Here is a 23,230-nt window from a genome sequence, read left to right on the forward strand (position 1 = left end):
TTGTAGAACTTTACTTTATTGAATTTAATAAAAAAAAAAAAAAAAAAGGGGGAGGAAAAAAAAAAGAAAAATAAAAGAAATAAGAACAAGACTGATCAGATTACTAACAAAGTCCACTTCTTTGTCTCCCTCTTCTCAATGACTGCTTTTGTTTGACTTCTTAAACCTAACAGGTTGACCCCTTCAATGTCATCAACACTTAACATTCTGTCACAAACTGAACCACAAGTGTACGGACGAGTGGCTCCTATACCAACATTTTCTTTTTCAAATTTTATCCACCAGATAGAGAAGTTTGTTTTGTTTAACGACATCATTAGAGCAGATTGATTTACAGAGTAAACCCGAGATAAAAATAGAGGAAACCTGATATAAATATAGTGTTTCTAGGAATGTGCCTAATAAAAATCAGGCAAGTTAATTTTTTTTTTTTAAATAACTTTTCTTTTATTACATTCACCTGGGAAAAAATGACACTGCAACTCTCTGCAGTCTTTGCCATCAGCCAAATGAAGGCGAGCCGAATCTCTCCTAAAATGGTACTAGGCGAGCAAAATTGCCGAAAAGAATAGTTAACTCTTCTAAACCGGACACTCTGGGGACGAAGTAAAAAGTCTGGTAATAAGAGGTATCCGGTTTAGAGAGGTTCTCTTATGTACAGATATTTAAAAAGGGGCCATGAAAAATGTCTGGTTTTGATGGGATTCCGGTTCATAGAGAATCCGGTTTCGAGGCGTTTCACCATACGAATACATTTAATGTACCGGAACAATTGCATACGAAGGTAGAAATCTAAGTGAACAGACTTAGTTAACTATGAGATATATAATATATATATATATATATATTGTCCCCTGTGATAGCAGCCTACTATAACTATTACCACTCTCAAAGTAGGTAGTTACTGTTGTATTGACCAAAGGTCGGATTAATTTCTACTGGCCCCAAAACAACCAATGCTTAAAACAATATCTTTGTGACATTAAAAGGGTCAAGTACATTAGCATACAAGTATGCTGAAAATTATTTGTTAATTAGTGACAAAAAAATAATAATAATAAAATAAAAAATAATAAAATCCTAGTTACAAACTATGTACAAACTATCAACCATTCTTCATAACAATATATTTTCGATTTTTTTTAAACTCTTGCAGTTTCCTTTTTCCTTTTTTTTGTAAACTTTTTTTTTTTTTCAATTTCTTAAAACATGGACAATGTTAATAATCCGTTCTAGATCTGTTCTTGATTTACATTTTTTAAAAAAAGAAAAGAAAAGATAATAAAAAAAAAATCTCTAAGAGATAAAACCACAACATGTCATTGCTGATTTTCAGAGATGAGTTTTTCATTTTTTTTTCTTTCTTCAAATTTTGAACAAATTTTCAACTGTATTATGACTATTGGTGCAATAGAAATGACCTGACGTTAAAACTTATATTTCAACATATGATATTAAAAACAAGTCCCTGATCACACAATGGGTATGAATCGGTCAACTCTGTAGCGGACAGTCAGTGATAAGAAGGTACTCCCAGCGAGAATATGGTAGCTCTTCGTTACTCTCGCTTTTCGTTCAGAACTTGGGGGGGGGGGGGCGATGTTTCAGCTGACCGCTCAAGCGGATTGTGAGATGAGGGAGCGTCGACGCAAGGTGAAGTCTAATCTTTCTTTGGTGGTCCGACGGTTTCCTTTGCCTGGTGGGCCTGCAACACAGCCACTGCCTCCTCCACCTAATTCAAGAAAAAAAAATTAATGTTAGGCCAAAAAAAGAAGAAATAAAAAAGAGAGAAAAAAGTCTGGGTTCAGATCAGACCTAAGTTCCAGAATTGATGCAGCTTTTTTTCTTCTTTTTTAAAAGCATGGATTGCACAGAAAAGGTGGGATTATTTGATACCGAAATAAGGGGCATATTTAAATTGAAATCAGAATGCACCTCCTAGTTAATGCGCGATGGCATTTTGGCTCCAAATGCAATTTATGCCAAAGCAAGAAAATCCTGGCAAAAATCAGTCATACAGAGGGAAATATATATATTTTTTTTTAAAGTTGACGAGCAAGGTTCAAAACTGACACACGCGCTGACCAGAGACCAGAAATTTATTTTGTTTAGCCGTAAAGCAGTATTCTCATAATACCATACGTCGCAGCAACTTGTCACCAACTTGTCGCATGCGATTTGTCCTGAAACACAGGATGTTCTAACTAACTTGTCATATAAGACTAATGTCATTTCAATTTAGGTGTTCTCACAGTACGATTCGATCAGAGCTGATCACATAATGAGAACGCCCATTAAAGTTTGTAAAGTTTAATGACACAATTAGAGCACATTCATTTATTAACCATCATTTATTACAAAATAACCGGGTGTTTGTCATTTTTTAAAGTATAAATAAATGATTTGGAGAAATTGCCAGCTCACCCAGAGCTAGACCTGACTAAGACCCTGAAGTAGACGAATTTAATTTAACAGCTCACCTTTAGGAATTTGATACACACACCTAGACATTTGATGCCTCAAGTACTGTATTCAATTTAACATATTTAATTAAAAAGGGCTACCAATTAACACATATTCTAGGCTGCCGGACCGATATAACATTTTCCAATGGTGATTTTAATGTTATATTTCAGCGACAACCAAACCCAAAAACCCAAGTCTTAACAAGATGAGGTACATGATATGCCCATCAAAAGTAGGTCATGGTGACCTAGTTATGGTACACATCAACCATGATCCTATATGAATTGATAATGAAATTATGGCTCGACAAAGATTTCCTTTTATGTGCAGTAAAAAGTTAAAAGTGGGCCTAGGTGACCTAGTTATGGTACATGATACACCACCATCCCAAGTTATACGTGCATGCAATGTTTGATGAATTCGTAAGGAAGATGTGCTTTGGAAACAAAACTGATAGACTGATAACCCGTCAAAGACGCGGATGTATTAAAACATTATTTTTAATGACAACGTAACTTCTTTTTATCCTACTAGTCCTCCATGGCAGGGCTAGCTCTGGCACTCACCAAATTCGCCAATAGTGAATTTTGAAAGCAATTGGCAAATTTTATTTTAATTTGGCGAATAATTTTATGTAATAACTGACATTTTTTAGAAAATAAAATGTTGTTTTCTGCAATTTTTGAAATTAAATAAACAATTTGGCAAATTTTTTTGCTCACCCAGAGCTACCCTGCATAGAAACACTGAAAATATTTCTAAATGTCTACCAATATAATTGGACTGTGCAACATGTTTTTTTGTTTTTTTTTACCTTTGCTTTCAGCGACTCGCTTGATTCCAGCATGTGCAGCAGTTCGGAATTGTCTATCTCCAACAACATTCCTGTGATTTTGCCGGCTAGATCGGGGTGCATTCTCTGGATGAGGGGGAACAAGCGTTCTCCCAACATCTGTTTCTGCTCCTGTGGGGGAGCGGCAGCCAGCATGGAGGCGGTCAGCGGCTCCTGACCTGGAATCAGCACAGACTGCTGTGGAGGCTGGAATAGAAACAAAACGGAATCTTTACTGATGTTCTGACGATATGTTATCATAGAAAATTCATCGATCAAGGCTTGGAATTTATGACGACCAATATACTATTATAATAAATTTCACAAGGAAGCTCCCATCTTAAAAGTTAAAACTTTAAGCTTGTTTTGTTTCAATTATAATCAATTGCCAGCTTTCTGCCATAAAGACATTTTTGGATATGTTGCTATGGAATTGAATGCAATCACAGTCAACAGTCCCGCGGAAAGAATATGGGTTAAGTTTAGAGTTAGGGTTAAGAAAATCATACAGAAATGATAAGAGTAATTAATTTTATAAAAAAGTTACTGTTAAAAAAATTAAATCTGCCAAAAAAATTGGGTATGGCACCATACCTGTTTTACCCTCTAGCAGAAACCCTGATTACACAAGAAGGCTCAGATCTTAAAGTTAAAAAGTTTAAGCTTGTTTTCTTTAACGGCACCTGGTGTAGAAAAAGGTGTGATTGGGGAGGGTCATAATGACTAACAAAAAAAAAAACGAAAGAAAAAGAAAGAAAAAAACAGAAAAGAAAAAAGAAGGTCACGTTACCATTGGCAGATTTTCACACCTGTGACCAAACAATATATTGTCAAATGGTTCTTAGTTGGGAATTCAGACCCAGGACAACACCGTACAATATATTGTCAAATGGTTCTTAGTTGGGAATTCAGACCCACGACAACACCGTACAATATATTGTCAAATGGTTCTTAGTTGGGAATTCAGACCCACGACAACACCGTACAATATATTGTCAAATGGTTCTTAGTTGGGAATTCAGACCCACGACAACACCGTACAACATATTGTCAAATGGTTCTTAGTTGGGAATTCAGACCCACGACAACACCGTACAACATATTGTCAAATGGTTCTTAGTTGGGAATTCCGACCCATGACAACTGTACAATATATTGTCAAATGGTTCTTAGTTGGGAATTCAGACCCACGACAACACCGTACAATATATTGTCAAATGGTTCTTAGTTGGGAATTCAGACCCACGACAACACCGTACAATATATTGTCAAATGGTTCTTAGTTGGGAATTCAGACCCACGACAACACCAAACAATATATTGTCAAATGGTTCTTAGTTGGGAATTCAGACCCATGACAACACTGTACAATATATTGTCAAATGGTTCTTAGTTGGGAATTCAGACCCATGACAACACTGTACATGCTTTGAGTGGACATTACATTTTTTATTTTACTATTTTTCTATGGCAATGAATTGGGAAGCACTTTTCAATACAATTTTCCCAAATTCAGTTATTTTGACAAATTCTAGGATATTACGACCACTCAAATTCAAGCATTTTTGAAATCTCTATGCACTTTTCCAGACAAGACAGCGCATACCAGTTGTAAGTCACTTGATTTTTTTCAATGTGATGGTTTCTTCTAGGTTGAGTTGTTTTGGGGGTGGGGGGTTGGTCAAGAAAGGTGGAAGGAACATACATGTAATAGAAGTGGTAAAAAAAACCTAACATTTGAAAAAAAAAAAATAGCATCAATTTCTTTACAACTTAAAGTTTTTTTTTAATAAACATTAAAATTTGATTTCTGGACACATCCATGAGTCCTATCTATCTATATCTATAGCTATATCTATATATATATATTAAAACATAATAAAAATTATTATCATAAAATATTTTTATATAAAAATATATATTAAAAAAACAACAACCAGAAGACAAAACAACTTTAAAGATTGAGCCGTGAGATATCTGCACCAACTCACCTGCTGCACCTGGGATTGGGGCCCGGGGCCGCCCTGTGGATTTCTCATCTGGCCTGGGAACTTCATGGAAGGTCTTCCGGGCCCACCCTGCATCGCGGCCCCGAGGGGTCGGTTTTGCATCCCTGCAGGCATGCCCATTCGCTGGGCGGGGCCGCCCCCGGCAGCACCGGACTGGCCAGTGATTGGACGAGCCGACATCGGGGTCCGCATCTGGGTCTGACCGGCAGCGCCCGGCCTCTGGTTTCTCATCTGAGAGTTGGGCATCGCCTGGAAACCTAGCAACACAACATACACCATTACGAGAGGATCAAGTTAAAAAGTTCTTTGTTTTGTTTAACAATGTCAATAGAGCCAATGATTTATTAATCATCGACCATTGGATGTCAAACATTTGAAAATTTTCGCCATGTCAATTAAATATTGTCTGTTTCTTTTATGTTCATAGCAGGGAACATTTTGTTCAATATCACATCCCGACAGACTACACAAGTTTCAGAGCTCAAAACACCATTTTAAAACAGCCCTCTACACTGGGACCAAATAATATGTGACAATTTTTTTCATTTGGCAACTATAACTTTTTATACTATCAACATATAAAAATACAAGGTGAAAAGGTTAACAGAGAGATGTAAAACATTAAACAGTTGTGGCTATTTAATTTTCAACCGACTAGAAATATCACTCATGATTTTGAAAACAAAATCTTCCCTGCATCGGGGCATGAACAACAAAGACAATCATCTGCAAACTGATCGGAGAAACCATTCAGTTTGCAGGTGGGGGTTTTTCCATACCCAGATGAATGTAAAAGAAACAACGGACAATCCTTAGAATTAAATTTGAAACATAATTGCGAATAACAACATTAATAGTATTGAAGCCCTTAAAAATATACTAAATGACAAATTGCATATTGAAAAATACATTTTCTATAAAAACTGTCTTTTTAAAGAATTTGATGAAACCTGGGGACCGTGGCTAGCCTTTATTAAAAAAATATAAAAATAATGGATGGTTCTAGTGTGGAACGTTTTTCTGTTATTCTTTTTTCTTCCTCTTGTCTTTCTAGTTCCTACCATTTTCCCGCTCACTTTTCACCAACTAGTTTTACTTGATTTATTTCCCCACTAAAAGTACCTCTGTGTGTGTGTGTGTGTGTGTGTGTGTTTTTAAAAATCAATTTATTTTTATTTTCTATTGATTGTGTGTGCACCACTATGTTTCTGTACGTAATGAATTCGGGGCCCAAGCCCTGACATTACAGATGTGATCTGGGACAATTAAAAAAACCAAACATTGGGGGGGGGGGGTTCTAAACAGTAATGCTCAATACAAATGTAAACTGACATCAGATATGATGTTTCTCAATGTTTTTTTTATCTTCAAGAAATGAACTGACATTGCTACGGCTTGACCAATGGGATGATGTTAAATCAACCCCTGCAGTTAAGAAAATGTCACCGGCAAAAAACATGCCATTGGAAAAAAAAAAACCAATGAATAGTCCAAGGCAAAAAGTGCTGTTGAGAACTAAAACCGCAACGCATTGCTGATTGCCATGAGCAATTACAGGGGATGTACATTGCAATGAATGCGATGGAAATTTAATTACGACTGTTTAAGAGAAAGAACAATTCTATGACCAGCATGAACACACGTACCTGCGGCTGTCTGGTTCGGTCGGACCTGTGTCTGCCATCTTGGACTTGGGCGCACCTGTGGCATCTGAGTTGGAGCAAAGAATCCACGCTGAGCCTGAGGCATTGTGGGTACAAAGTAGCCTGCCCCACTTGGTTGGAACATCTGGTTGAACTGGGCCGTCTAAAAAACACGATGGAAGCAAAATTACTTCACAGGATTTTATTTATATTCATTGGTTAAATTTAAAATTATGTTTAAGATTTTGTTATCAGTACTGGGTGGGATGCAACTGTTTTGGAATGAAGTGAATGCTGCAAAACTTATACCTCAAAGTCACAAATCAATCCCTCAAACATCCTTTTACACAGCTTAGGCATGTTAAAAACTAGCCAAGGGAGACAACTTGAGCATTTTTTATTTTTTTTTAGATGAAATATATGAAGAGTTCAGGCGCAAAACGCGATATATCCATTTTCAGTAAAAAAAAAATTTTAAATTGGCATATATTGCGTTTTGATAAAAAAAACCCAAGGATTTACCCAATACAATTTCATAAGGATCAATCACATTTTGCAGCAAATCAGCAGGCCTACGATTAGCCCTTACTGACATACAATATTGGCTTTAACTAAAAACTAGAAAGAAAATGGTTTATATCGCGTTTTGCGCCTGAACTCTTCATATATTCTTTTATTAATTATTTTATGCACTAAAACCTTGAAGCTGAGATATAGTCAGGGTTTCTGCCAGAGGGTAAAACGGTATGGTGCCATACACAAATGTTTTTTCTTTTAAGTTAACCTTTTGACAAAATTAATTACTCTTTATCATTACTGTACGAGTTTCTTAACCCTAAAACATTTTCTCTCTGGAGGATGCCCCCCCCCCTTCCCCATATGCCGTTGACTGTGGTTGCATTCAATTCCATAGCGCCATACCCAAAAATATCTATCTGGTAGAACACCGATAGTGTGTGATATTTACCTGTTGCCTCATGGTTGTCATGCGTTGCATGTACTGAGAAGCCAGGTGGGCTCGTCGGTCCTCCTTCCTCTGGGCCAGGGCTACGTACAAGGGTTTTGATACAATGATTCGGCCATTCATCTCTGTCACGGCCTTCGTCGCCTCCTCCGGAGAACTGAAGCAAACGAAGCCGAAGCCCTTCGATCTACCTCCTTCGCACATGACCTGAAAAAAAAACCCCATCTCAATAGTTAGTGGTCCTCCTTCACCACCTCCCTTGCAAGTGACCGAAAATTAAAAAAATAATAATTTAAAAGCAGATATATTAATGGTGTCATTATTTGATGTACAAAGATGAAAATGACAATGGATAACCTCCAAAAAAAAATCCAAGAAACTCTAAAGCACACAGAAACCAATGACATCACATTTATCTACAAATGAATAAATAACACTTTCTGGTCTGTTAACAGGACTGTCCAAAATTAGTAACATTTCAATAAGTAATTAAATCATTTCTTTTTCTCCAGCACCAAATGAAAAGGCTCCATCGATGGTAATTACAGAACATCTAACGAGCACAGAATGCGGGACTATTATAGTATTAGTTATGTTGTACATAGTACTCCCATATTAAATAGGATATATTTTAATATTTGCCTTGGCAGTAGATATTAATAACAAATAGTGTGCTATATATAGCACCGGACCAACGTGTCAAGTAAATAACTTTTTTTTTTGGTTACATGTTATTATTATTTCACTGTTTATCCTTACGTATGCTACTACTGATTACTGTAAAAGTACTGAGCTGAACACCAAAGAAATATTTTATTTAATGACACTAAAAGCATGTTTATTATGGTTATATGACATCATTTATGCAGATGTATCTTGTTGCATTACATCATCGGGGCTGCGGAATTGCACTTGCCAGCTCGCCCAAAACCTTTAAAAAAAATACTTGCCAAATCAATATCAAAACCCACTAACCCGTTCTGTGATGTCGACTTCCAAATTCATAAAACGTTTATTACACTGCACAGTATCATCTGTAATGCAAAGTCTTGTCATTTTAACTTTGCTAACATTGCGAACACGTGGCCAAGTTCGAAAATTCCCCGACTGTCTATGACTTGGCTTAATGTCTGGAACATTTTATTTCTAATTACAGTTACTGTCCTTCTTTTGGTTTCAGTTGCAAACTAAAACTGCTGACGAATGGTTTGTTTTATTTATATGGAAAATGAAAATGGTCGTAAGAATTGAGAAAAAATCTTGTGCTAGTGATAATATCTGTGGGCTGGCTATTAAAAAAACAATGCTAATTCCACAGTCCTGGTTATTAACTTACTTGTATTACCATCACAATTTAGGATTACGGCTATAAGAACTAATATAACAAAATAAGTACTGTAATGTCATCACTGTGGACCAAGTTATCTACACCTTGCTTCACACTGCCAGAATGACAACAAGTTTAATATGTCCAGGTTTGGGGAGGTACAGAGCTATGGGTAAAGCTCCTAACCAGGGTGCCTGGATATGAATTGTAAAAATGAAGTAAACTAGATACTTTGGGAAATTGTAAAAATTAAGTAATCTAGATACTCTGGGAAATTGTAAAAATTAAGTAGATACTCTGGGAAATTGTAAAAATTAAGTAATCTAGATATTCTGGGAAATTGTAAAAATTAGGTAATCTAGATACTCTGGAAAATTGTAAAAATTAAGTAATCTACATATTCTGGGAAATTGTAAAAATTAGGTAATCTAGATACTTTGGGAAATTGTAAAAATTAAGTACTTAATCTAGATACTTTGGGATTCCATCTCAGCATCTTACTTTTCTGACCCTAAATCTTGGATTTACGAAAGCAAAGAATCATGCACAATTGTATGGTCTGGTATGTGCATGTGTATAAACGCTCACAAACTGGATGCGGTGCGGGTGCGTGTGTGTGTGTGTGTGTGTGTGTGTGTGTGATCAGACTGTCTGCAGCTTGCGTTTTGGGCATATAAACTATATACAATTATTTCATAGTAGTTTGCAACATACAAATGCAGGCATCCAGTCTAGACAATCACTGAAACTAACGTTTTCCTCTCTTTTTTTTGGTTAAAAATAACAATTCAGAAACAAAAATTACTAAAAAATAATTAAAATAATGTCTGGCTAAAGTTGACGAACATCTGCAATTTTGAAACCATCCGGAAAACTGTGTGCGCGACAGATGGACAGACTGACCGACATAAAACCTAGTCCCCTCTAGCTGGACTAAAAATAAAATATGTTTAAACGGCCTCGTACCTGTGCGCTGGTGATGGTTCCGCACTGCCCCCACCCACTCCCCTCCAATCCATCACCCCAATAATCCAGTAAACTCTTTAAACAGGCCCCGTACCTGTGCACTGGTGATTGTTCCGAACTGCTACTTGAGTGGCACAGTACTGCAGATGCAGATGCATATATGTTCATTGCCATGCATGGCTAAAATGCCTACATGGATTTTTTTCTCGGGTAGATTGTGCACACATGTGGATGTTATTTCACTTTTATAAAAAAAAAAATATTTTTTTTTTTTTTTTTTTTTGCAATGTGACAATAGTGAACTGGAATGACCGTCAATTAAGGTGTAAAACTTTTGTTTTGTTTGCATTTGTCTGTGTTTATCTTTTCAGTTTAAAGAAACATAATAATTTAAAAAAATTTAAAATAACTAATTTAAAAAATGCAGGAAAGGTGTTTTTCATTCTTAATATCAATAAGGCTGACCTACTTCGCATTTATATACACGAAAGCAGGTGAATGATTTATTTTGAAATTATATATAATTATTGATAATTCTAAAAAAAAAAAAATAATTGTACCCATAACAATAAATATGTTGATACTTCATTAAACATTGAATAATTCATTAAAAACACCGACAACATAACTTCCTAGCATACTTGAGCAAAATACCAAGTGCGCCGAATCACCGGACACTGTTGTAATCAATGAAACTCTTTAAACGGGCTTTGTACCTGTGCGCTGGTTCCGTACTGCACCCTCCCACCCCACCAATAATCAATGACTCTCTTTAAACAAGCCCCGTACCCGTGCACTGGTGATGGTTCCAAACTGCGCGAACTCCTTCCGGAGCCGTTCGTCGTCGATGACGTCGTCAAGGTTCTTCACGTACAGGTTGACGCCCTGGTAACGGTTGATGCGCTCCATCTTGATCTTCTCAAACTTGTCCTTCAGCTCCGACTGGCGCTCTGCCCGCTTCTGGGCACGGCCCGCGTACATCAGCTTGCCGCCCATGTCAAGGCCATTCACACTCTCAACAGCCTACGAATTAAAAAAATATATATTAAAAATCTTTTTAATTAGTTTTAGTTTTGTTTAACACCACCACTAAAGTGCCACCCATGTCAAGGCCATTCACTCTCTCAACAGCCTACAAATTAAAACAAATATATATTTAAATTGTTTTTAATTCAATGAAGTTTTATTTTGTTTAACGACACCACTAAAGTGCCACCCATGTCAAGGCCATTCACACTCAACAGACTACAAATTAAAATATATATATATATATGTTGTTATTCAATAGTTTGTTTTGTTTAATGACACAAGAGCACATTGAATTATTAATCATTGGCTATTGGAGTCAAACATTTGCTCATTTTGAGTCTTAGAGAGGAAACATTTTCCCATTAGTATCAAGTAATTTGTTACAAGCAGTCCCAAAGACTCCATCGTATGCATTCCCAAAGACAATATAGTACATACCACGGCCTTTGATATACCAGTCGTGGTTCACTGGCTGGAACGAGAACTATCCCATTGGGCCCACAGATGGAGATCGATCCTAGACCAACCTGGCAACAAGTGAGCGTTTTACCACTGGGCTACTTCTCGGTCCCTTTATTCAATATTCAATATTTATGAAAAAACACACAGTCACTCCTCAAAATATTCAGTGTTGGGGTGTGTGTCCAGTTTAATCAAAGGAGAGTTGCAATATCTGACACCTGCCTAACTGAATTTAGGGATGCACTCAAGAGACATGCTCGCACCCTTTAAAAACAAATCTATGGTAAAGTTACCATGGACCTCATCTCAGACTTAACATTTTTCTCATTCAATGTGCCAGATGGCACATTATCAGAAACTCTAGCCTAAGAAATTGTCATCATTAATGAGGTTAGGTTTCTAATAGGTTTACTTTAGGCAACAACACCACTAGAGCACAACGATTTATTAATCACCTATTGCATGTCAAACATTTGGTAATTACAAAATATATACAGGAAACCCACAACATTTTTTTTATTAGTAGCAAAGGATCTTCTACATCACAGAAAGGATAGCACATACCACATACTTCAGATATACCAGCTGTAGTGCACTGACTGGAATGAGAAAAAGCCCAATGAGCCCACCGACAGGGAACAATCCTACACTGACTGTGCACCTGTCAAATGCTTTATCACTGGGATACTTGCCTCCCAACTCGCTTGAAATGTTTTCGGAGAGCAGCAGATGTATTAATTTATTACACGAATTTGCATGTGATTGCTAATGTTATCACAATTAAAGAGAGTGGTCTTAAGTACAACTATTTTTGTCGTGTCATTTTTATTATTATTTTTTTAATGACGCACTCAACACATTTTATTTATGGTTATATGGGCAAGGCCCACACAGATAGTGAGAGGAAACTCGCTGTGGCCACTTCATGGGCTACTTTTTTCGATTAGCAGTAAGGGTTCTTTTATATGTATCATCTCATAGACAGGATAGCACATACCACGGCCTTTGATATACCAGTCATGGTGCACTGGCTGGAGCAAGAAATAGCCTAATGGGCCCACTGACGGGGATCGATCGCAAACCGACCGTGCATCAAACAAGCACTTTACCACTGGTGCTACATCTCGACTCCTTGTCATGTCAAATGTGCCAACAGAAGAAGTCTTATGGAGGAAATTATTTTCAAGTTGAACTTAAAAACTCTACTATACTGAAATTATGCCAACTTCACCCCCGATGAAGCAACTGGAAACTTATCCAGACGATTCAGACAATCAGACAAAGTATCGTGAAGCACCAGTAAATGTTATTCATCATCCCGAAAACATATAATATCAGCCAGGGAGATTTTCAACGATACAAACTTCACTGTATAACAAAAATACCATTTATGGGCCTCATTTCAGACTTAACATTTTTCTCATTCAATGTGCCAGAAGGCACATTATCAGAAACTCTAGCCTAAGAAATGGTCATCATTAATGAGGTTAGGTTTTTTAAAGTTCATCCACACCAAAGAGTTCTGCAATTGTGTTGGGTTTCAATACTAATTGACGTAAATTGTAAAACGGCCAATGTGTCGGTTATTGTTGGAAAATCGGTTGGAATTTTATCCTCAATTATTATTTTTTTGTACCAACGTTTGTTTAATTTAAAACCACCACTAGAGCACATTGATTAATTAATCGGCTACTGGATGTCAAACATTGTTAATTCTGAATTGTAGTCGGAGGAAACCCGCTATGTATTTCCTAATGCAGCATGGGATCTTTTATATGCACTTTCCCACAGACGGCCTTTGATATACCAGTCGTGGTGCACTGTCTAGAATGAGAAATAGCCCAATGGGCCCACCAACAGGGATCGATCCCACACCGATGGCGCATCAAGCGAGTGCTGTACCACTGGGTTATGTCCCGCCCCTGGTTTGCACCAATTGATGACAACTACTATTATTTAAGCTTCACAGAATAATTTGAGAAAACGTTTTGCTCACTCAAGAGTTATATGTAACCATGCACGTAAAATATGTAAACTAAAAATCATCATAGAAGTTTCAACAGCAATGTGAAACGACTTGAGACAAACAAATACAACGTATGATCTATACTACTGCTCCTGAAAATTAGTTTTCTGGATGTATCTCAAATCAGGGCTTCTAGAATTTTTACAAAATCTACTAGCCATGGGATCAGTGATTTTAAGAATTCACTAGCCACAATTAAAAATTCACTAGCCCTACTTTAATTTTAAGTTAATACAATTTTACTAAAAGTAACACATATCATTATGTCACCTAAAGATGGAGATAGACCTTAAAAACACTAACATTGGGGTTTGGGTTGGGGGGGGCAAGATATTCAAATGTTCAAAATAAGACTTAAATGCAATATTTGACAACTTTTTCCCACTAGACATCGGGCATGGCGATAGTAGTTATTTACTAGCCCAACATTGAATATCAATGGCCATGGGAGTGGGGCTACCATAATCTAGAAGCCCTGCACATACTATGAAAAATAAGATGGAAAGAAAAAGTTGGTATTAATACTGATACTCAAAGCCAATGTGACTTTCTTTCAACATTGCATTACAATCAGTACACAATGATGAAACTGGCTATGGAAGGAAATGTTTTATTTAACGACACACTCAACACATTTTATTTACGGTTATATGGCGTCGGACATATGGCTAAGGACCACACAGATTTTGAGAGGAAACCCGCTGTCACCACTACATGGGCTACTCTTTCTGATTAGCAGCAAGGGGTCTTTTATTTGCGCTTCCCACAGGCAGGACAGCACAAACCATGGCCTTTGTTGAACCAGTTATGGATCACTGATCGGTGCAAGTGGTTTACACCTAACCATTGAGCCTTGCAGAGCACTCACATTCAGGGATGTGAGAGGGGCTGGAACAAAAAAGCTTACTGTGGCCGGGGTCCAGGGGCCACTCAGGGGCCCCATAAGGAAAATTGCCGTTTCAACCCCTGGAACTACCAAAAATTTATAATATATAAGGCATACATCACAAACTTGAAACTGTGAAAATATGCAAATGAACTTTGTGTGGTCAACAGTTATTGAACATCATGTTTATGGGGGTGTTTTTTTAAATACAAAATGGAAAAGTGCATTTACGCGTTTCCGCGTAGCTCTCACATCCCTGTATATTAATGAGACATCCGTTTTGAGCAATAAATACTTTGAACAGATCGTTACCTCGAAATTACTAAAAATAGAGCTGAAAACCTAAAAATCAAATACTTAATACAACTGCTTAAAAGACAACACAAGTTAACATGCTAAATAAGCCCTTTATTTTATACACCAAAGAAAATATTAATTAGTAAAATAATCCTTCCATGGCCATCTATCATGCTGCTTGATAAAACCTTGTTTCAGACAAGAAAAAGACTTCTCATACCATGTCCCCGAAGGTAAATGATCAGAAACTCTAGCCTAATAGAGATCATCACGAACAAGGCTCTTGAAAATCAAGCAGAATAACATAGAAATGTTTTATTTAACAACGCACTCAACACATTTTATTTACAGTTATATGGCATCGGGAATATGGTTAAGGACCACACAGATATTGAGAGAGGAAACCTGCTGTCGCCACTTCATGGGCTACTCTTTTATATGCAACATCCCACACAGGATAGTACATACCACAGCCTTTGTTACACCAGTTGTGGAGCATTAGCAGGAACGAGAAATAGCCCAATGGGTCCACAAGACGGGGATCGATCCTAGACTGACCGCACATCAAGCGAACGCTTTACCACTGGGCTAAGTCCCACCCCCAGAATAACAAAAGCATAAAGTTCTCAAATCGATTATGATAGTTTGATCTGTCTTACTACGTCCAAAGGGTTTTATTTTATCATCCAGGCTTCTCAATTTGAATGACTTACTACGTCCAAAGGGTTTCATTTTATCATCCAGGCTTCTCAATTTGAATGACTTACTACGTGCAAAGGGTTTCATTTTATCATCCAGGCTTCTCAATTTGAATGTCTTACTACGTCCAAAGGGTTTTATTTTATCATCCAGGCTTCTAGACCGATACCTAGTTAGCATCATTCCCCACCATTCTCAAAGGCTATGTCATTTTCATTGCCAATTTTAGACTATAAAAATTCTCAATTTGAATGTTAATTCCATTTTTTTTTTATTATTATACGTAAGATTTTTTTTTTAAACACTTGACCCCTTCCCTCATACAATACAATTCATAACACAAAATAGATATATTATATTTATTTGAATAAATACAAGTATAATAGGTATAGAATTACTTTTAAATTCTAGTGTAGCTTATTAAATTGCTTTTGAAATGAAAATTGAAAATTCCCAATTTTTTGTAAGATGACTAACAAAGTTAAAACCATAGGAGTAAAGATATATTTTAGAAAAAAATGTTGGAAAGAATTTCTTTACAAAGTTGCCCTGATCTTGCCATCATCTATGTTAACAAAAACTATCTTCAAAATGCAGATTCAAATTCAATGTTTGTAATGGCCATAGAATATTAAAATTAACTAAGGACATTTTTGTTCACTGATTGGGAAGGAATGAAATGTTTTATTTAACGACACACTCAACACATTTTATTTACACTTATAAATATTGTGTCAGAATATATGGGATAATGACCACACAGATATAGAGGAAACCCACTGTCGCCACTTCATGGGCTATTCTTTTCGATCAGCAGCAAGGGATCTTTTATATGCACCATCCCACAGACAGGGTGGTACATAGCACAGCCTTTGATATATCAGTCGTGGTGCACTGGCTGGAACAAGAAATAGGCCAATGGGCCCACCGACAGGGATTGATCCCAGACCAACCGCACATCAAGCGAGTGCTGTACCACTGGGCTACGTCCCACCCCTGGTTGGGAAGGAAAAAACACCCAATCAGAGAATGGGATCACCAAGGCGTTTCGATGCAAGCACCTAAATGAGTCCTCTACTGACAGAGCTAAATCTGATCCAACAAATATCACACAAATGCTAAATGTTAGAATTCATGTTATACCTCACCCACCTACCACAAAAATTTCTCATCAAATCGACCCTGAGGGATAAAAAAATCTGCATATAACAAAAAGGAATGAATGTTTAATGACACCAAGTAACATTTTGTTTCCAAAATCATGATTAGCAATATTTCTAGTCAATTGAAAATTGATTAGCAACTACTGTTTAATGTTTTAAAATTGTGTAGCGAGACGCGTTGCAATGCGATTCTGAAAAAAATTTTCCCTGTGACACCCCAGCACAAAAATACATTGGCTATTGGACGTCAAATATTCAGTGGCAATAATGAAACCATAAGGTATTTATAAATTGGCCCACCACAAGGCAGTTTGCACCACTAATATAATACTGACCCTCTCGGCTGCTTCCGTGTCATCAAAACTGACAAAACCAAATCCTTTTGACTTTCCAACATCATCAAACATGACCTGAAAAATAAACATGGGTCATGAAACAATCACATATGACAAGCATGTTATTCCGTTATTATATGTTATTACGTTTAAGACCGAGAATTGGCACACAATCAAATGCTGCACTAACCATTAAAGGTGTAAAGGTCCACTTTATAGTGCGGTCAAGTTAAATCCAGAAAAAAAAAACGTTTTGCCAAGTTGTAGTCAGACATTGGCAGATGACACTTAACTACGCATTCATTCCCAATACAGGCAAGGGGGTATGAAGGGTAAAATCATACCCTATAATTTTGGAAATTCCTGAGTTTGCTGCATTGTAAGATGTTTCTGACTAATAAAATATTTCTACGATTAAACTTACATATTAAATATATTTTCTTGTTTAGAATATCAGTGCCTGTATATTCAATGTGTTTCTGGTTGTCTTAATATTTGTAAGAAGCCCAAACTGGATTTTGTCTTCAAATAACTTTGTACGTACGAAGAAATATTTTTTAGGAAACAAAATGAAAATTATCCTAGTACAAATATTAGAACGATCTGAAACCCGTTTAATATACAGCCACTAATATTCTAAACAAGAAAATATATTTAATATGCAAGTTTAATCGTAGAAATATTTTATTACTCGATAACATCTTAAAACATTGCAGCAAACTCACGAATGTCCCTTTAATTCAGATTTTATAAATAAAGAGTATAGTAAAAGAATTGCTGTTTAAAATTTGTCACAGTACATGAATTGCAGTGAATATATCAAAAAGATTTCAAACCCATAACCACCTAATAGAAGCACTTATGATCTGTATTGGGCTTATTACCGTACCCTGAAAGCTGTATCCTAACCGGACGTGTGCGACATGACAATATTGCTATCCAAACTAACGTGACCATAACGACAGTCTTCTTTTTAAAATTGTTATCAACAGTTGAAACCACTAAGTAAAAGTTATTCGATTAGTTCATATGTTTGTCTCTCGCGTCGCGCGACATAAAATAGAAACAATTCCTATCAGTATTGTGTCTTACGCTCAACTACATGAATCTGTCGTGCCATATGCATGTGGTTAGGATGCAATAATTGAAATCAATGGTTTCTAAAAAAAAATCACTCGCGTCCGGTTAGGACACAGCTTTAGGCTTCTTTTTCCTTTTATTATTAAAAATCATGTGTTAAAATTGCTTTTTTTTGCTTTTAGAAATATCAACCCTAGAATAGAGAAGCAGCCCAATTCAGGAAGCTTCTCTTTTGCAATGGTGAAGAGAGATGCAATATAAATTAGTTACGTCGAGTGCGAGTGCCAGCCCTGTCATTTGAGCACATTGATTTATTATCATCAGCTATAGGATGTCAAATATTTCGTAATTTTGACATATAGTCTTAAAGAGGAAACCCGCTACATTTTCCCATTAGTATCAAGGATCTTTTTTATACACCACACCAGACAGGACAGCGCATAACAGTCTTTGATATACCAATCACGGCACACTGGCTGGAACAAGAAATATCCCAATGGGTGCACCAACGCTTTACCACTGGGCTACATCCCACACAATTTTCAAAGGTTTGTCGACCAAAAAAAAAAACAATGTACAATTCCACAATTTGCAATTTCTGAGGTCTATAGAAAGAAGAATGGTGTACAAGAGACAAACCTCTGGATCGTTCAGAGGCCTACAGACAGAAGAACGGTGTACAAAAGACAAACCTTTGCGCTTATGATCTTTCCATACGGCTCAAAGATTTCCCTCAACCTCTCGTCTGACAAGTCATCACCAAAGTTCTTGATGTAGACGTTGTTGAAACGTTTCATCTTGTCGCCCATCAGTGCAATACGCTCCTTCCTCGGGATGAACTTGCCCACATACCTGTATATATACATATATATTTTTAAAATAGCCAAAAAGAAAGGATAATTGGTTTAACATCACCTCTGCAACCTTTTAAACTGATCAATTGGTCTAATACTGTCTGGACTAGCAACACTATTTGGGAGGGGGGAGGGAGGAAGGGAGGTCACCATACTTAGCCAGAGATTTATTATACAGGATTTTTTGCCAGGGTCCCACAACTATGGGATTGGGAAAATTAAGGTGCGCAGGTGTGATCACGCTCGTACAGCGCACTTAATTACAAGCCAGAGGCGCATTTATTATTTACCAGGATTTTTCATAGCCAGGGGAAGGTCCCACAAGTAGCTTCTATGCTCGTTAAACTGGGATTCGGGAAATACTTGTTGAATAGACAATTTTGTGCGCAGGCCTGGCGAGTGATTCTTCACTCGCCTTAGTACAGCGCACTTAATTTCAATCTGACAAGTGAATTATGTCCTTGATCTGTAAAGATCAACATTGTTAACGTTTAAGTTTACATCTGTAACAAACGGTTTATAACGCACAGTGAATTAATCCTTGATGGTATTAGTAGATTTTATTTCCCCACAGTTTATGACAAAAATCAACATGTTAACCTGGTTTATAGCTCACTGAATTATGCTGACAGGAAGGTCCTTTTAATTATGATCCTTGAAATTAGATAAAAACATTGTTAACCTGGTTTAAACAAAAACTTCTGCACAGTAGATCTTGATCTGTATGCAGTTAACCTGTTATAACTTCTGTCCTTGATCTGTAGTATTAGTTTGACCTAAACAAAAAACTTCGGTGAAATGATCCTTGATCTGTAGTATTAGATAAACAACATAGACAATTTTGTAGACGTACCAGTTAACCTGGTTTATAACAAAAACTTCTCCACAGTGAATTATGATCGGAGCCAGATAAACAACATGCCTAACCTTTTATTTATTTATGGCGAGTGATTCTGGTTTAACACTCTGCCCACAGTGAATTATGATCCTTGATCTGTATTGTTAACCTGGTGTGAATTATGATCGATTGTTAACCTGGTTTATAACAAAAAACATTGGTTTGACAACTCGCCTATAGTGAATTTTAATCCTTGACTGGTATTAGATAAACAACATTGTTAACATAACAAAAAACATTCTGCCCACAGTGAATTATGATCCTTGATCTGTAGTATTAGATAACACAACATTGTGCCTAACCTGGTTTTAGATAAACAACATTGTTAACCTGGTTTATAACAAAAAACATTGGTTTGACAAGCATTGACTGCCTGACGGTAGTGAATTATGATCCTTGATCTGTAGTATTAGATAAACAACATTGTTAACCTGGTTTATAACAAAAAACATTGGTTTGACAAGCATTGACTGCCTGACGGTAGTGAATTATGATCCTTGATCTGTAGTATTAGATAAACAACATTGTTAACCTGGTTTATAACAAAAAACATTGGTTTGACAAGCATTGACTGCCTGACGGTAGTGAATTATGATCCTTGATCTGTAGTATTAGATAAACAACATTGTTAACCTGGTTTATAACAAAAAACATTGGTTTGACAAGCATTGACTGCCTGACGGTAGTGAATTATGATCCTTGATCTGTAGTATTAGATAAACAACATTGTTAACCTGGTTTATAACAAAAAACATTGGTTTTAAATTGTCTGTGTTCAGCAGCATTGACTGCCTGACGGTAGTGAATTATGAGCAGTGTTCTGTAGCATTAGATAAACAATGTTGTTAACCTACCTAAACAACATTGTTAATCTGGTTTATAACAAAAAACATTTGTTTTGAATTCTGTTCAGCAGCATTGACTGCCTGACGGTAGTGAATTATGATCCTTGGTCTGTAGTATTAGATAAACAATGTTGTTAACCTACCTAAACAACGTTGTTAATCTGGTTTATATAGAAAAACCTTTGTTTTAAATTTGTTGTGTTCAGCAGCATTGACTGCCTGCCAGTAGTGAATCATGAGCCGTGCAGGCCTTTCCCCAGGATTTTTTTAAGGCGCTTACATATTTAGCATCATTATAACACAAAAATCAAGCCAAAAGAAGTGGGATAGTAGGTTGAAAACAGTTACGTGTTTGCCTTCAATCCATCAAATCATGTTGGGGTTGTTTTTGTGTGTGTGTGTGTGTGTGTGTGTGGGGGGGGGGGGGGTTGTGGGGTTGTGGGGGGAAACTTTTTTCTAAAAACCCCATCAATTCCCCACCCCCAACAACTTCATAATTTGCGTCATGTTGTTGTTGTTGATTTCAGCGTCGTGTTAAATGCTTGTTGTGATTTCTGCTTGTAAAATACCTAAGCTAAGAATGCTGACTTCACAGTATATTCCATTTATAAAAAAAAATCCAAAAAAACCCCCAAAACTTTAATAAAATAAAATTTTACTTTTTAAAAAAAATCCAGCTAACTTATTAAACGTCATCTCACAGTTTAACAAATATATATCTAGCATTATCTAACAAATATGATTATTGTAAACTAATTCAGTGTAGGGGCCTACGTTTAACTGCAATTTGTATAAATACTGCATGTACATTTCCCGCGATCGCGATCTCAGTGCGTGCTGTCGACCATAGGTACAAAATTAACAAAGACAAAGGAAATAACGAAACTGCAGTTAGGTATTCATTGATGCAAACAACTATTGTTTTTCTACACATTTACATCAAGATTTACTCCTGTGTAATCATATTGTTCATGTCCGCAACGATATCTCTTGACACGTGGGTGTCAGCTGACTCTGAAGAGCGTGACGTATATTACGCCGAGAGCTTTCCTCAGTTCAGCCAACGAACGTTCTTCCTAACGTTCGCGAACTACTTTATTGGTGTCCGTCGTGTCCATTTGGTTTAACGTGAAGCGCACAAAACAGTGTAGCGAACGTTTTGTTTCCGCTCGGTCTGGCTGAATTCAGCCCTTGGGATAGCCGACATGTCGTTCGGCCCTGAACTGGCATGTGTATTCAAATTGACATGCATTGTCGGTTTGTTTTTATTACTTTGGTTCAAAGACTTTACAAAATTAAAATAGCAAGTTACATATCTTCCAGACATTGAATCGCCGTCACATTGCTGTCATACATGTCGAATGCATGCCGTTAAAATTAATAACCTTGATTATTAAAATTAGCAAACATCATAAGGCATACGCTGTATTCTGGATAACACTGTTTCTCGTTACCGGTCGCGAGATCGCTATTATGCTAATTGAATATTTGGTATTATTATGTTTGAGGTGTCGAATAGATTATGTAACCGTTTGTTCACATCAGAAGATAGAAAATGGCCATTTTTTTGATCGATCCGTGACCGTTCATTTTAGCAAATAACAACGTAGTTACGGTTTCGATATGGTAAATATATACCAGGATTAATGGTGACATGTTTTACTCAAGAATTTCACCTTCAAAGATGTTCATTCAATTAATAGGTTACTACGGTATTTTCTTTGATTTGTCTTGATGCGTAATTCCCAAGCATACAGACATTATTACAACAAGCAGTTATCTGGCGGATTAGTAGTAGCCGATCACCTGTACCACGTGGCCAGCACAAGCCCGCCGACAATTAAAACGGTGTGTACATGTTACAAATTAAGCCGACACGGTCCTGCAGTTAAGGCGCTTACCAGACATGAAGGCGCTTACTTGGCTGGCTAAGGGAGCACGGGCCGTGTCGGCTTATCGCTCTAGGGAAACCCCTGCCGTGTTCTGTAGTATTCTACCACAAGAATTACGTACACTTTTTTGCCGTTGAGCAACATGCCGTTGACTTTCTCTATAGCCTGCTTGGCAGCCTCTTCCGTTTCAAAATGGACAAAACCGTAGCCTTTAGATCCATTCTCATCAGATGCAATCTGAAATAAAAGAATTATACATCAGGGTTTCTGCCAGAGGGAAAAATGGGAATGGCACCATATCCAAATATTTTTGCAGGGATTTTTTTAAGTTAACCTTTTGACAAAATTGATTATTCTTATCATTACTGTTTGATTTTCTTAACCCTGACCCTAAACTTAATCAATTTTCTTTTTGGGGGAGGCCCCAATACCCCCCTGTCGACTGTGGTTGCATTCAATACCATAGCATCATACCCCCAAAAAAAATTCTGCAACCACTGTTTCTACCGACAGATAAAGCAAAGTCAAACATATAGTAGCATAATATGACTTTCGAT

At 36.9% G+C, this 23,230-nt stretch overlaps 1 protein-coding gene across 1 annotated transcript in view; it reads right to left on the reverse strand.

Moving 5' to 3' along the window:
• Positions 1-23,230, reverse strand: part of LOC121377238 (polyadenylate-binding protein 4-like) — a 35,022-nt gene continuing 11,792 nt past the window's right edge. Inside the window, exons 3-11 of the mRNA XM_041505149.1 lie at positions 22,795-22,910; positions 18,877-19,036; positions 17,105-17,179; positions 10,997-11,230; positions 7,918-8,121; positions 6,954-7,113; positions 5,290-5,564; positions 3,281-3,505; positions 1-1,732 (exon numbers count right to left, since the gene is read on the reverse strand). Of these exons, the coding sequence (XP_041361083.1) occupies positions 1,661-1,732; positions 3,281-3,505; positions 5,290-5,564; positions 6,954-7,113; positions 7,918-8,121; positions 10,997-11,230; positions 17,105-17,179; positions 18,877-19,036; positions 22,795-22,910 (1,521 nt within the window). The 3' untranslated portion in view covers positions 1-1,660. The remainder of the gene's footprint in view (positions 1,733-3,280; positions 3,506-5,289; positions 5,565-6,953; positions 7,114-7,917; positions 8,122-10,996; positions 11,231-17,104; positions 17,180-18,876; positions 19,037-22,794; positions 22,911-23,230) is intronic.

This window comes from Gigantopelta aegis, chromosome 7, assembly GCF_016097555.1.
Source record: "Gigantopelta aegis isolate Gae_Host chromosome 7, Gae_host_genome, whole genome shotgun sequence".
NCBI lineage: Eukaryota > Metazoa > Mollusca > Gastropoda > Neomphalida > Peltospiridae > Gigantopelta > Gigantopelta aegis.